Here is a 14,603-nt window from a genome sequence, read left to right on the forward strand (position 1 = left end):
TATCGTCAAGCGAGCGTTGGCCAGCCTTGGCAGTTTCGTCGCCCTCGCTCGCTATGCGCGCCGTGATATTTTACGACTCGCACTCAAGATTCTGGTTGCAGCCTCACTGGCTGTTCGTTCGCACCACGTGCCCTTCTCCTCCACTTCGTCTCTCTTTCTTCCTCGAGCATTCCTTGGGGCGCCCGTTTGAGGGGTGCGTTCGCCGTCTCCGCTGACTTCCGTACTCCCAGGCAGCCGCACTGTAACCGGTATTTCGTTTCCCGCAACTGCACTATAAGCGATACGTGTATACATGGAGTGCTATGGGAAAATTAACGGGAGTCTGAAAAGACCGCACTATATCCGGTCCTGCACTATAAGCGGTTACGTTTTAAGTGGTCTATACTGTACTAGCTTTAACAAAATTTCCCATGAGAAAGTTGTAGAGCATTCTAGGACACATCATTGATAAGGAGGTTATGAAAAGACATTCTGGAGTGGCAGCCGTCACAGATTCTTATCAACAGAGGTGAAGCCAGCGCTTGCCTCTACTTGATCCTTGAAAGCGCGCTGAACTACACAGAGAACAGTCGCAGTTCAACTGCCCTTGATCTGTTAATATAAATTTTGACTAATTGGAAAATAATAAAATGTTGTTTTGGGGGCTAAAATATTGCCATAGGCTGAATAGTAACACCCTGATCTCCCATACAAGTTGCCAAGACCTTCACGCTTCATCCTAAAACCAGTAAAACAGACCGGCACATCGAGAAGCATCTGTACTGCAGTTAATCGATTGTGTTAGTTTTCGTTAGTAATTTTTTCAGTGTCCTAAAGAAAGCCCGCAAAATATGACTTACCTTGTCTGAACGAACAGCGCATTTAGGCTGGCAGCAACGCAGACATTCGCTGTGATATTTATGCCAGTGATATGCTCGCCCTCGCGGCAGTTCACGATAGCGATGAGCAGACCAAGCAGCACACAAGGCTAAATGCACCGTTCGTTCATACGAGACACGTTTGAGTGCACTTCAATTGCAATAGATGAGCTGGCTTGTCACATCCTTTTTTTTTCTAAATTTTGCTGGGCTTTCTTTAGGACGCAGAAAAAAAAATTAGAAAAAAAAAGAAAGTTAGAAGCTGCTGAATTAGATGTTTTTAGAATTACAAATTTTCGCTAAAGTTAGCTGGGGCATCTTGTATAGAGCACACCACATAATGAATGAAAGAGGTTGTGTTACATGACTTCATCCCTTGCTCACAAGAGCTATGAAAGATACTAATGCAAGGCCTTGGGAGTCCAGCTCTTTTGTTGCAGCCGCATGTGCTGCTGTATTGCACTGACTTGACAGAGGTACGTATGAGCCAGCCAGCTATGTTGGGCTTGTTGCGAAGAAGGCTATATAACAGTAACTTTTCTGGTGCACTGCAATTAACTTCCTGTTGTGGTGTGTAGACCCTGTGCTTACAGTAATGCCTCACTAAAACGAAGTTGAAGGAGGATACAAAATTACTTCGTTATAAACACGACTTTATAATAACCATTGTCTGCCCACGTGGCCAGCATTGCTTGATGCTAATGCATAAAAAGAAATGATGCAAAAGAAAATTTATTCTTCCTACTTGCAGTACATGCTGTACCATTTGACTGTGGCCACAATGATCTGCTGCACAAGTTCTCCTAGTGAGCTTTTGGCTTTGCCCATGTTCACAGAAGCCCTCTGTAAACTTCTAATTTTGTACAGCACTCATCACTGGATGTGAGCAGATGCTTCTAAACAACAACAAATATGCAATTTCATGTTAATGCACTGGCATCCTGCAATGAACATTGCATGAAATCATAGGCTTGTATACGAAACGCTGATAAAAGCTGACTGATTGCTGCAAGTGTTGGAGCAGGGTGCAAGCAGGCTGTGAGTGTCACGCGAACTTGCCATGACTCCAGATTTGAGATTCTTTGACAGATGGCAAATCACGCCGAACCTGATGAAACAGCGGGGTTGGCGCCTGCTGTTTACCATTGGTGCCGACTATGTGTGGGGTAGTGATCAAGTCACGTGGTGCATGGTCTGTCACGCAGATTGGCCTTACGATAACCCAACCGCCATAAAGTTGGTTTAGCCCTTCTGCATCTTGGAGAAAAACTGGAAAGAAAAGCTTTCTATGCAATAAATAAAAGATTGTTGCAAAACACAGGTCCACTGTTATACTGAGAACCACATTGGTATTCAGTACAACAAAACGTCGCTAATTCAATAGTTTCAGGGGAAACAAAAAGCTCTTTATTCTATTCAACAGAAATTCTGTTGATATTGAAAAAAAAAAAATATTTTTAAGGCTTTGATATACTAGAACTGAGCTGTAATCAGTTCTGGCATACTAATTTGGTGTTCCCTTTAATCAGAGTTGACCATACTGTATACTTTGATTTCTATGTACCTAACTTACTGGTAGCTTGCAACATTCTTGTTATGTAATGCTAGGAGGCTCTCGAGCATGTGCAGCACTGTATTTTCTTGCCCAAAATTTATAAGCATTAAATTTTGTGAAAAATTTTCTCATATCCGATTTGATATTCGGCTTTTCGTCTTCTTGATTCGATTTGATACTTGATTCACACACCCCTAAAAATTACGCAATGGTCGTGGTCTTAGTGGCACTTCGCGTTTGCTCGTCATGCAGCAAGATGTGCGTCGCATGTGATCGCGAAATGCACAACACACACAACTTTGTTTGGAGCTTTTTGCCTACACCATTCCCTCCAGTAAGCAAGTTCAACTGTCGGGAGACGTTCCATGGGGGAGATCGAATAATTAGAGCAGGTACAAAATTCGATCAGTGATGTACATATTGCATTATGACCAATACTTTAGCTGGTTGGCTGAAACGCACTTTTTTTTTTTCCTTTTCATTTATTGACGCCTCTTTGTCACTGTGTGCACTTCCCTGACACATGATTCCTTGGTACTACAAGTGTTAGATATTTGTGGTTGCTTCCTGATCGATCAGTGGTATCTACGCGTTTTTGATTAGTGTTTTATATCGGGTGTGTGTAGTTTAGAAATAATTATTTTATGTAATTATGGTGATGCACAATTGTGAGGGAACAGCTGCTCGTCGCGCCTTTTTCGAGCTCGCTTAGTGGTTTTGAGAATGCATATGACACATTTTATTATTACTAGGCTGCCCAAACACAAAAACAAAAATATTGCGAAAATGGGATGAAGAAGTAGACACGTATGCACGAGCTACACAACACGAATGCTATTCCATCTATGCCTGAGAGGACAACAAAAATAGTTTGTTCCATCTCGATTTGCGCTGCTTAGTCGTGCTTCTGATTAGCTACCAACTCTCTCAGCTAGTACTTTCATTTGTAGTAATAAATAGTGTAGATATAATACAGCCCCCCAATTTTTTAATAATATAGTGTGAGCGGTAAAATTACAAGATATTATTATTACCTATTAAGACCAGGAAATGCGTCAGCGCAGCGGGGCAGACGTGTCACTGTGAAGGGAACAGCCTAGCAAACCATATGCTGTGACTAGCATGCACTTTGAGCCCATGAGGTTATCCTGGCGCATTTTTATTTGCGAGGATACAGTACTCGCACCATGCTATTAAGCAGTTGTGGATAGTTGTATGAACTTAAGGGGGGACGCGGCAATGAAATTTTTAAAAATTATTTATGGGGATAAGTTGATGAAATTTGGCATGCAGGTGTGATTTGTTATGCTAATATCATAACTTAAATCGGTTTTGTGCTGTCTATTATAGTTTCAGTGTTAGAACACTTGATAGCCTCTAATGGTGATCCCCAAATTAATTAATTATACAAAAGTTCACCAAGATTTTGACATCAGCATGTTCACAAAGGCTCATTCTGTGCAATGAAGCTATTGGTTTATTTTTTAACTCTTTCCGTACTGCGCATTGGGCATGGTTAGCCCTCTATCGATGGTTTGAAATGCTGCTTTCGAGACCTTCCGCATTGCTCACCAACATACTTGCGCTATCGGACATGAAGGAGGAGAACTATATTTTAGTTTTCTAAGCAGTTGGCTTTTTCCCCGCGAAGCGGTGATTACGTGCTGCGAAGTTTCGCGATCGTCAAAGGAGAACGAAAAAATAGCCGCCCACTATCGATGGTTTGAAATGCCGCTTTCGAGACCTTTCGCGCCGCTCCTGGACACACTGTGCCATCGGATGTGAAAGAGGAGAAACTATATTTTTGTTTTCTAGAAAGTGCATTTTTTTCCCGCCAAGCGGTGATTTTTAAGCGCACTCTGAAGTTTCGTGATCGTCAAAGCAGAACGCAAAAATGTCCGGCTCCGGAAACGGGGCGCGTGCTTCGGGAGATCGCAAATATCGTGAATCCGCTGCCTCTGCGGCTGATCTTATCGATACATCAAATAGCAGCGAGTCAGAGGACGCTGACTTTTCATCGGACTTTGAGTCTGAAAGCGACGACGACGCAAACCAGCCCGGAACATCGTTGGCCGCAGCCGGGCACGCCCAACTGTAGTGCTTGCAGTTAAATGTTTGTAAGGGAATACCTGTTCAATTAAAAATTTATATTTTTTCGGAGATAGTGCCTAATTAACGGCAATAGATTTTGTATATCTCAATTTTCGTAACATTTTTTTCTTAGTAGATACAAGCGTGTGTTTACAAACTTTGTTAAATTTTATCGCACAATCTTGATTTTAACAATTTATATCTTTTTTATGACATACATCTTGTTAAAACTTTTATGCGTGAAAAGTGCATTCATTTTGCTTTCTGTTTATGTAGTACATTAAATATTGAATGCAGTAGTTCCTTCAGAAAAAAACATCTGCCATAATGTATAAAAACACCTATTTTCCCCATGGTAGGGAAACGGTTAAGTGCCAAAATGAGCACCAAATTGTTTTTTGAACTTTCCTATGCATATTGTCTTACTAACGACCTTTGCAAAAATAAAAACATTTTTTTATGAGGTGCAGATAAAAATGGACAGCTTTGTTGCACTCATCAATGTTTCAAGATCTAAGTGCAAAAGACAGAATGATTTTGACTTCATTTGTGAAATGCCACTGGGATGACTGAAAGCAACTGCACAAAAAATGAAAGCTGAGAAAAGGAAGCTCAAAGCCAGATTTTTTCGCAATTTTTGATGACAGCACTCTAGGAAAGAGCTGTATTCTCGATTTCTATCGCATATATTGTTATAATATTTCACCACAAGGTAAATGAAGGTCCGAGGATCACAAAAAAAGAAAAAAAATCGGATGTAGAAAATTTTGACCAATTTGACCACTTCAATTGCCACGTCCCCCTTTAAGAACATGAGTTTGAGTGTTGAAACAGTTTAATAGATTAAATGTTTAGCAGATTAAACAGATAATGAAGCCAAGGACAGCGTGGGAGGAATAAATGCTTTACTGAAATGCAGAATTAACTGTGAATTCGGATTAAATCTGTTTATCTTCATTTTCTCATTTAGTAATAAAAAATGGAACAGCAAGCTTAAAAAAAAAACTTGTATCTTAAAATAATACATAATGAACTAAATTTTTCATGAAGTATTAAATTATACAGCGTCTTTTTTCATTAACTGCATGTGGAGCTTCCGTTTTTCACCAACAGTGGCGACTATAGCTATTTCTGGAAACCACCTCGCCAAGGCTCACATTGAGGTTGAAGCATTGAGAACACATGTACGACATCTTGCCCGGACTCCCCACCACGACCTGGCATCTCTGCCAGCGGACAGATCACTTACCTCTTTCTGCCAAACAATAGCCACGCATGCTGAATCATTACCAACTTGTTTCACTCCTGCTGCAAGACCTTCGATTCCTCCGTGGTGCCTTACTCAGCCAAATATCAACCTGATCGGGCATCCAGAAAAAAGCAGAGCTGTCATTACCAGCCCTTAAACAACTCGCCTTACTTCTGTTGTACAAGGCAGTTGTGTACCGCGGCAGTTGTGATACCAATGATGGGCACAACTATTAAATTCAAGACGTCTCACGTCACAACATCGACGGCAGCAGAGCTCGCAGCGCTTTGTGCCGCGCTCCACTTTATTAGTGATCAGGTGACACACAAATGGACAATTTTCTGCGACAGACGGCTCTGCAGTCTCTTCTATCACCGCTGCGGTCCACACGAGCAGCCAGTCTGAGATTGCCGAGGCAATACACAATCTGACTGAGATAGGGCAAGAAATAACTTTTCAGTGGCTTCCAAGTCACTGCAGAATTATCGCCAATGAACGTGCCGATCAAGCTGCCCACACAACTCATAAAGAAGATCACCAACGGCCCAGGCCACTTTCTAGGACTGACGCTGCACGGAAGCTCCGGGTGCTTGCTCGGCAACGCACAAGGTCACAATGGAATGAATCGCACTTCAAGCATGCTCACTTATACTCTCTGGACCCAACCCTAAGCCTTCGAGTACCATCAAGGCTTTGCCGAGGAGACGCGACCCTTTTGTGCCGATTATGGTTGGGCGTTGCGTTTACCAGCGCCTATGCATTCCGCATAGGAATGGCCAACAGCGCAGCCTGTGACCACTGCGGCAATGAAGAATCGATTGTACATATTTTGTGCGACTGCCCGCAGTACAGTGCGCAGAGACATTCTCTTACCAACGCGTTCAACCAATTGGATGACCGGCCTCTGTCGGAAGAAAAAATTTTCCACCACAGACTGGACTTAACATCACAGAAAAAGGCCGTGCAGGCACTTCTGCGCTTCTTGTGAGCCACCGGCCTATCTGACCGACTGTGATTAGAACGCTCTTCCGGTGCAACGAAACGATCGCACACCTTCTTTGTGAGTGTCCTCATTTCAACTCGCAGAGAGCAGCTCTCTCAGCCACGATAGATCAACTGGACAAACGCCCAATAACACAAATCAACATCCTTGGAAACTGGCCTACACGAACAACAGTGCGAGCCACCCTAAAGGCACTGCTGCGTTACTTAAAATACACCGGACTCGGTGACAAATTGTGACTCTACACTGTGTGACGTTGGATGGGACGTGGACACTATGCAACACTAGAACGCCTTTGCAGACTGCGCGACAGTGCCCACAGAAACAGTTCCGTTTTGTGTGTGTGTGTGTATGATTTTCTTTTCCTTTTTTTTGCTTTTTTTTCCCCTTTTTTTATACTTATTTTTCTCTCTCTCTCTCCTGTCGAATTCCTTTACCCCTCCCCCGGTACAGGGTAGCCAACCAGAGATAATCTCCGGTTAACCTCCCTGTCTTTCCTTCACCTCTTTCTCTCTCTCTCTCTCTCCGCTTTTCACCAGAGCAGTAAGTTACTGTTCCAAAGCATTGCTTCTGTGCTCTAAACAGCTAATAATATGACTCCAAAAGCATATATTTCTGATTGGAACTGCAATTTTTCCTGCTCCGAAAGCTGCTCCAAAAGACCTAAGTGCCACTTCCAACTCTGGGTATTGCACGTGTGGTGATGAACCAGCAGGGGTAGAGCGTAGAGTGTAAAAGTACCTGTGGCTGCAGACTCTGCAGTGCGGCTGGTTTGGAGTGTTACCAGGTAGCCAAGAGCTCACGGGAGTTTTGATTTGCCACATTAGGCAGGCGTGTTCCTAGCAATATCACACGCTGCCAGATTATGGCTTGCCCGCCATGGTGGCTCAGTGGCTATGGCGTTTTGCTGATAAAAATGAGGTTATGGTTCCGGGCTGCAGTAGCTGCATTTCAATACAGGTAAATTGCAAGAACATTTATGTACTTTGATATAGGTGCACATTAAAAAACCTTATACAAGCACCCATTCTGTGTATTTTCCCTTAGAATGGGAGCCTTTGCTTCCTTCTACAGGCGTTTGTGCAGTGTCAGGTGTTACCAAAGGCAAATCAACCTGTCCTTCATTAACTTGGTCACTACCATGTGTTGCTTGTGGCACAGTGCTTGGCGTCCTTTGGAGACTAGCATGTGTGCATGGCAGCATACTGAATTATGCATGATCATGGCTGATCTGGCCCTGCAGCTTGCTAAGCACAAACCCTAGGGGGTCGGTACTCTTGTGAGTATTCCAGATCGCCACGCTTTTTATGGTGATTTCAAGGGGAATTACTACATGATATTCATTAGTTTGTTAAAAAAACATTTTGTTATAGTGAGGTTTGGATGAACTTTTGTTTTGCAGATGGTCCCATAAGTCCCTGCCTAACGTGCTTGTGTTTTTTTGCTAGGTGTTTTGTTTAGTTATGTTTATTGATTAATACAGCTCTTTTTGTAACGGAGCTTTTTCTTCTTGTAGGAATGAAGTAAGTGTTCGCTCAACACATGGGACGCACATCATCTTTCTGCAAAATGATGCTGGCTATGCCCGGTGGGGTCCTACTCCTGAGCGGCTGGATGCCCTACGCGAAAGCTACCGACCAGGCCTGGACCGTGAGCGAGACGTCGTTGCGGAGGTAGTCCCTGTGCCCTCATTACCTTCAAAAGATGCACCGCCAAAAGAGTCACCTCTTGGTGCCCCTAAGTTGCTCTAAACACTGGTAAACGTGGCTTTCTTTACTTCTCTCTCGTCAAAGGAGAATTACAACAGTAGACTCTTCGCCAGGTATTTGCTGATGAAAACTTGAAATTTAAGCCATTTAAGGTTACCCAGCTGCAGCTACTACATTTGCAGGACTCAGCACAATGCAGTTTTTCTTTCCTGTTCTGGCTCCACAGTGTCCAGATAACTTGCCAAGCACTTTCCATCTCTGCTAGCATCTTGTTATGCCGCTGTTTTGGCTATATGCAACATCACTTGCTGTCTATTGTCGATTCCTAACATAGCTAATGCAAAGTGAGAACTTGGAGAGCATTATTTGTTGGGCGAATATTTACCACATTATTCACTGGCAAAAATATTTCTTGCTTACGGTAAAGCATCATAGCACATACAAAAAAAGCCAAACTTCATGCAAGGATTGGTGTGAATGCATTGTTAATTGTTCCAGTAATTTGTTTTATACTTTAAAGATTGATTTTACATTTACAAGTTATGTTTTGTTTATTGAAATTTTATATAGCAGCACTCCTAAGTGGGCCAATATAGCCAAAACCAGATATAGTGAATGCTAAGGGAATCATGAATAGTTCATATTGATAAAAGATGTCTGAATAGTCTTTCTTTAGCACTAATTTAAACCTCTACCAGTCTGCAATACTTTGCTGATATCATGAGAGAGTTAGTGATTTGTTGTGCATGGTGTATAATGGTACGCACCAATTCTCAACAACCTGGTAGCCATTGGCTGCTTAGCGTGTTATGCATAGTGTGCATCCTGCACACTGTCTTTACATGGTGCAGGGAGACATGTTATTGTGTGCCTCCATAGCTCCTGCTGGTTTCCTCTCAACAATGATGGCACCTAGGCAGAAACAGAGTGTCATAGGCATGAAAGAAATTTATTTTGTGCATAAAAATTTAACATCTAGTGAATACATTTATGTCAAAATTGACAACCTGTCGCAATGCTAAGCCTAAATGCTCATTTACATCAGCAACAGAGTGCCTCTACAGCAAGTCTCTGTGTGCAAAGGCTTATCTCACTCCAGCGAACACCACCTGTTGGAAGCATTGAGGGAAAACTGCCATAAGGCCACAGTCCAGCATTTCATTTGATTATTAAAATACCGTATGTTTTTGTGTAAGGGCCGCACCCTTAAATTTAGATGTAAATATTTTTGACAAAGGTATTACAGAAATTACTCATGCATAGGCCGCACATCCCCTTCAAAGCACATACCTTTTCAGCTGCTGCCAAGCAGCACATGCTGCACTATCTGAATGGTACGCAGAGACGTACTGTGTGGTATATGGCGCTCCTCTTTGGTCTGTTTGTTGCTTTTATAGTTATAAGTGGTACGCTCATTGATCTAAAGCATTGGCATCACAAAATATGCATTCGGGCACCACGTGGCTTGTCCCATTGACCTTCAACCTATGCAATTGTGTGTAGCATGATATCCTGTACCACTTTCTCTAGACAGCTCCTGCTTCTGCATGCATTCCTGAACATGCGCACGCACAAAGGTTTTTAACGCAATAGCGTTAGGGCCCCCCCCCCCGGTTGGTGCTTCCGGTTGCTGCTCGCGCAAAAATGACAAAATTTGGGGCGAAATCTATAGGTTGTCGGCAGGAAAAATTAGTTATTTTGAGGGGGTCTCCCGCTGCCACTTCATTACATAGAGGTCTCAAATGCATGTGCTTCTTATGGAGTAACAGCGGGGAATAGAAAAACTTTGTTATATCCAGGAATTCGTTATATGGAGTTTCGTTATAAGCAGGTTTAACTGTAATTGAATTTCTCAAAGTAAAATGCATCACAAAATTTTAAAGTACGACTTACACACAACCTACAAACATGATAGCGTCTTATTGTAATTTGAATGTACGAAAAAACATAATTCTGTTACGCGGAAACTCAAACAGAAACCCCTTTTCCAGCTGCCGTTTAAGGTCTGTCTTAATGGGAGCGGCGCACCCCGCTCGGTTCCTTGCAAGACCATCCAGATGGCGCTCACATCCGTGGCACACCATGTGGGGAAAAGAAAAAAAAAAAGAACCAGAAATCTTGCCATCGTGCATAGCGTTCGCCGCCAGCGTTTCCAGGAACACATTACGGTTGCATAAGCTGCAGTTACTGGGAAGCGTAAGAAGCAGTCAGGGATCTTTGAATGCTATCGCGTTCCACTCTTAAAGGCGAAGCTTAAGCGTCCTCCAAGTTTTTTGCATAAAGCTTTTGTTATACCTATACCACCTGAAAGGTACTGTGGTGTTGTCAGTTGTACCATTCTGTTTTACGTCTCACGTGAAAATTTTTTTCACCACGCAAGCTTATATGCAACACATCATTCGAGGTCAGTGTGCTTCTGTGGTGAATCAAAATTCGCTGCTACAGCCTCGCACTTAACGCCAGCAATGATGAATGAGACAATAATCAAAGCTAAAATAAAGGATCTCCATGGTCGTCACATATGGCAACAAGCACATCTGTTTTTGAAAGCTTACATATTTAGTTATTTTTTAAAGCAAATAGCTTTCTTTGGCTCTTACGCCCATTTTCATGGTCAGTTGGTAATGGTTGGTAGCCTGTGTTTGTTGGACTCTCACTGCCGATAAAAAGGGCGCATGCTGTTGCGCAACCAAGTTGCGGGGTGCATTTTTCACTGAGCACCAGCAGTAAATATATCAGATTAATGAAACTTTCTGTGCAAAGGTAGCACTCACAAACTTACGAGTTCTAGATACGGCATTTTGAACTGTAAGATAAATATTATATTTTCTCAAATTTAAGAAACATCTAGGGCTATTCTGGAGGTTGTGAAGATAGGCAATGGGCAACAATGCGAAGGTAGAACTCTGCTTCATTGAAGACATACCTTCATAACAGAGCTGTGCATGTAAGCAAATAGCCAGGCCTGCCTGCACGTGCTGTCGCGCGAGAGCTATGGGGCATCTGAAGATTTAGATGCTGTGGTGGAGCGCTCGCGATGGACAGCCCTCCTCTTCTCCCACTGCCCTTTCCCTCTGTGGCAGCTGCAGGAGAGGGCTCTAGCACCACTACACATGTACTGGTTCGGCTCTGTTCACTTTGGAATTTCGCCCAGTGAAACAACAAACACTACCTAAATTCTCACTGGAACAAATGTGTGTCTTCAAGCACATCATTCCTTTAATAAAGCGAATAGCTTTCTAAATGCGATCAGTGATCCTAGCTGAAAATGCACTTGTATCTCTAGACGATGTTTTTAATTTTTTAGATGAAACAGGGTTCTTAAACAAATTTTAAAGTAAATGATCTTTGTTGCTTGAAGCACTTTTATCAAATTATATATTTTCAACCTGTGCATGGCGCATCATAGCCTTAGTTGCTTTTGCGCCACAAAACCTTACATAACTAACTATCTAAATGCGATCGGCTATTCGCTTACATTGACAATCATTATTGATGGTGTCTGCACAGTCTTTTTACTCGTGCATGGGCCACATCCCAAATCACCCCTCCTCCCCCCCCCCCCTCCCAAGAAAGAAATTATAATACAGTGTAGACCGCTTATAACGCAAGTCGCCGGAGTCTCAAATATCCGCACTATAAGCGGTACCGCACTATAACCAAAGCAACAATTTTCAAGGCCCGCACATATGCAAAACATGTGCACCGAGCCGCCACGCGTATGCGACAGTCGAGGAATGCGGCTAGAACGTTTGCATTCAATTTACAGTCGAATCTCGTTAATTCGACCCAAAGCGCGGCGGCGCCTCCGACCGGCATTGCTCCGGCACTTAAGAGAGACCCCTCAATTGTCGCGCGCGAACAAAACAAACAAAAAAATGCGGCGGAAATTTCACTCTCTCTCAAATGGCAAGGTCGCCGATTCTGCGTTGCGCCGGAACATGCGCGTACGTGCCGACGTCTCCGCCACGCTACCGAAGCCACGCGTACAAAATGGCAGTGAACCCTTCTTTCTCCTTTATGCTTTCTCTACTTTCTAGTCACGTGTTGACCTTGCACGCTGCGGCTACGGCGCAGATGGAAGCAGCGGCGCTGTCCCAGGCCGGCTAACGAAACTGCCCACGCCGGCAGACGCCCGCTTCCCGATAACGGCAGAAAACGAAACTTCGGGGTGCTGGCGCCTGCACGGCGGCGGGCGCGCACGGTGACAGTCGAAAGTGAGGGAGCTACGAGAGAGGGCGAGGGGAGCCACCGAAGCAGCGGAGAAATCCGCTTCCCTGCTGCACTTCTCCCTCACATTCCACAGTCACCGCGTGCGCCCTTCGCCGTGCCGTGCGGGCGCCGCCCGCTCCCTGAAGTTTCGTTTACTGCCGTTATCGTGAAGCGAGCGTTGGCCGGCGTTGGCAGTTTCGTGGCCCTCGCTCGCTATGCGCGCTGTGACATTTCACGACTCGCACTCAAGATTCTGGTTGCAGCCTCACTGGCTGTTCGTTCGCACCACGTCCCCTTCTCCTCCACTTCGTCTCTCTTTCTTCCTCGAGCATTCCTTGGGGCGCCCGTTTGAGGGGTGTGTTCGCCGTCTCCGCTGATTTCCGTGCTCCCAGGCAGCCGCACTGTAACCGGTATTTCGTTTCCCGCAACTGCACTATAAGCGATACGTGTATACATGGAGTGCTATGGGAAAATTAATGGGAGTCTGAAAAGACCTCACTATATCCAGTCCTGCACTATAAGCGGTTACGTTATAAGTGGTCTATACTTTAATAAAGTGTGGCCCTTACACAAGAACATACAGGATGTTGGCTGATGGGAGTTTAGTATAGGCACACATTGCTTCTATACTGTGGCATGGGGATTTCCAGGGGAATATTTTCAACTTTCAGTGCATAGTGTAAAGGCATAATTTGAAATGTCAGTCCTCTATATAAATGGGCTTCACTGTACATCATACTTAATGCAAGACTACAGTTGATTGTGGCATCTTGCCTCCATTAAAAGATTCTCATGTAAATCTTAAATGCTGTAAAGGACTTCATGTGGGCGCTTTGTTCTCTTATGGTGTGTGTTGCTTTTGTTGTTCAAAGCAACACATTACAGGAGTTCCTTGGGAAACGTTGAGAAAAACCTGTGTAGGCTTGTTTTACTGTGGTGCCTCTGCTGCGGATGGTACGTGAATTAATGTGTGCCTGAGGTGCATGGGTAAGGCAAACCATTGAGCATGATCGTATGTTGAGTAAAGTTGCCACTTATAAAAGCTAAGCTGCAACAAAGGAAAAACAATGCTTGCAAATTTTTTCCCCCTAAATACGCAATTATGATATGTAGCTGAAACCCGTGAAAACAAGTTTTATTGGCCAACATAGTGCAAACTTTTCTTGCTTGAAAGAATTTAATGCTTTAGTGACTCACTAAGATGAAATGTTTCACTTTGTGCTCTGTAGCAGCTTGCTGTGACAATTTTTTTTTTTGCCATGCCAAGAAGAATTGGAGTTCAAGTAAACACTATGAATAAAATTGCAACTAGCTACACATATCACTTCTTTTAAATTCTTTTAACATTTCTCGAATTCATTGCCACAGAACCTTGCATACCTTCAGACAGTGGCACTGTTTACTGCTGAGAAGCAGCGATTGAAGTGTCTCAGATGACAGCTGCACTGACACAAGCAGCAATTGAACTTCGGGAATAGTTCTTTATTATGGCTTTTGCTGTGCTTTTGCCTTAAACATTTTTATTGTTATGAAATCTTAGACCTTTTTAGATACAGATTTATTGTATAAGTTTAAACACCATAACTTACCTTGAGCTTTTCCACTTATTGATAATGTAAAAGAAAACTGCAAGCAAGCTCTGCTGCAGAGCATAATGACATAAAGAATGCATCTTGTAAACTTCGCAAGCTATGCCACATTGCCTGAGGCATTATGCACTGTTTAACAGCCTTCTTCCGTAATTTTGATTTTAAATTCCTTATTGGTACTTAACGTTAATTTGCCAAACGTCGAAGCTGAAAGCTAAACATTGATATTGGATAGCAGGTTTGTGTATTTATTATACACACTTTTTTTTTTTTAATTCATTATTGTTCTCTGGCAGTCAGACTGCCAAACTTGCAACAGGCTGTGTGGCTAGATACAG

General features: G+C 43.3%; 1 protein-coding gene across 1 annotated transcript in view; it reads left to right on the forward strand.

Moving 5' to 3' along the window:
• Window positions 1-10,070, forward strand: part of LOC119442736 (mRNA (2'-O-methyladenosine-N(6)-)-methyltransferase) — a 122,878-nt gene extending 112,808 nt beyond the window's left edge. The window contains exon 13 of the mRNA XM_049662796.1: window positions 8,272-10,070. Coding sequence (XP_049518753.1) covers window positions 8,272-8,506 — 235 coding nt within the window. The 3' untranslated portion in view covers window positions 8,507-10,070. The remainder of the gene's footprint in view (window positions 1-8,271) is intronic.
• Window positions 10,071-14,603: the final 4,533 nt, after the last annotated feature.

This window comes from Dermacentor silvarum, chromosome 1 (genome assembly GCF_013339745.2).
Source record: "Dermacentor silvarum isolate Dsil-2018 chromosome 1, BIME_Dsil_1.4, whole genome shotgun sequence".
In the NCBI taxonomy this organism is placed as follows: domain Eukaryota; kingdom Metazoa; phylum Arthropoda; class Arachnida; order Ixodida; family Ixodidae; genus Dermacentor; species Dermacentor silvarum.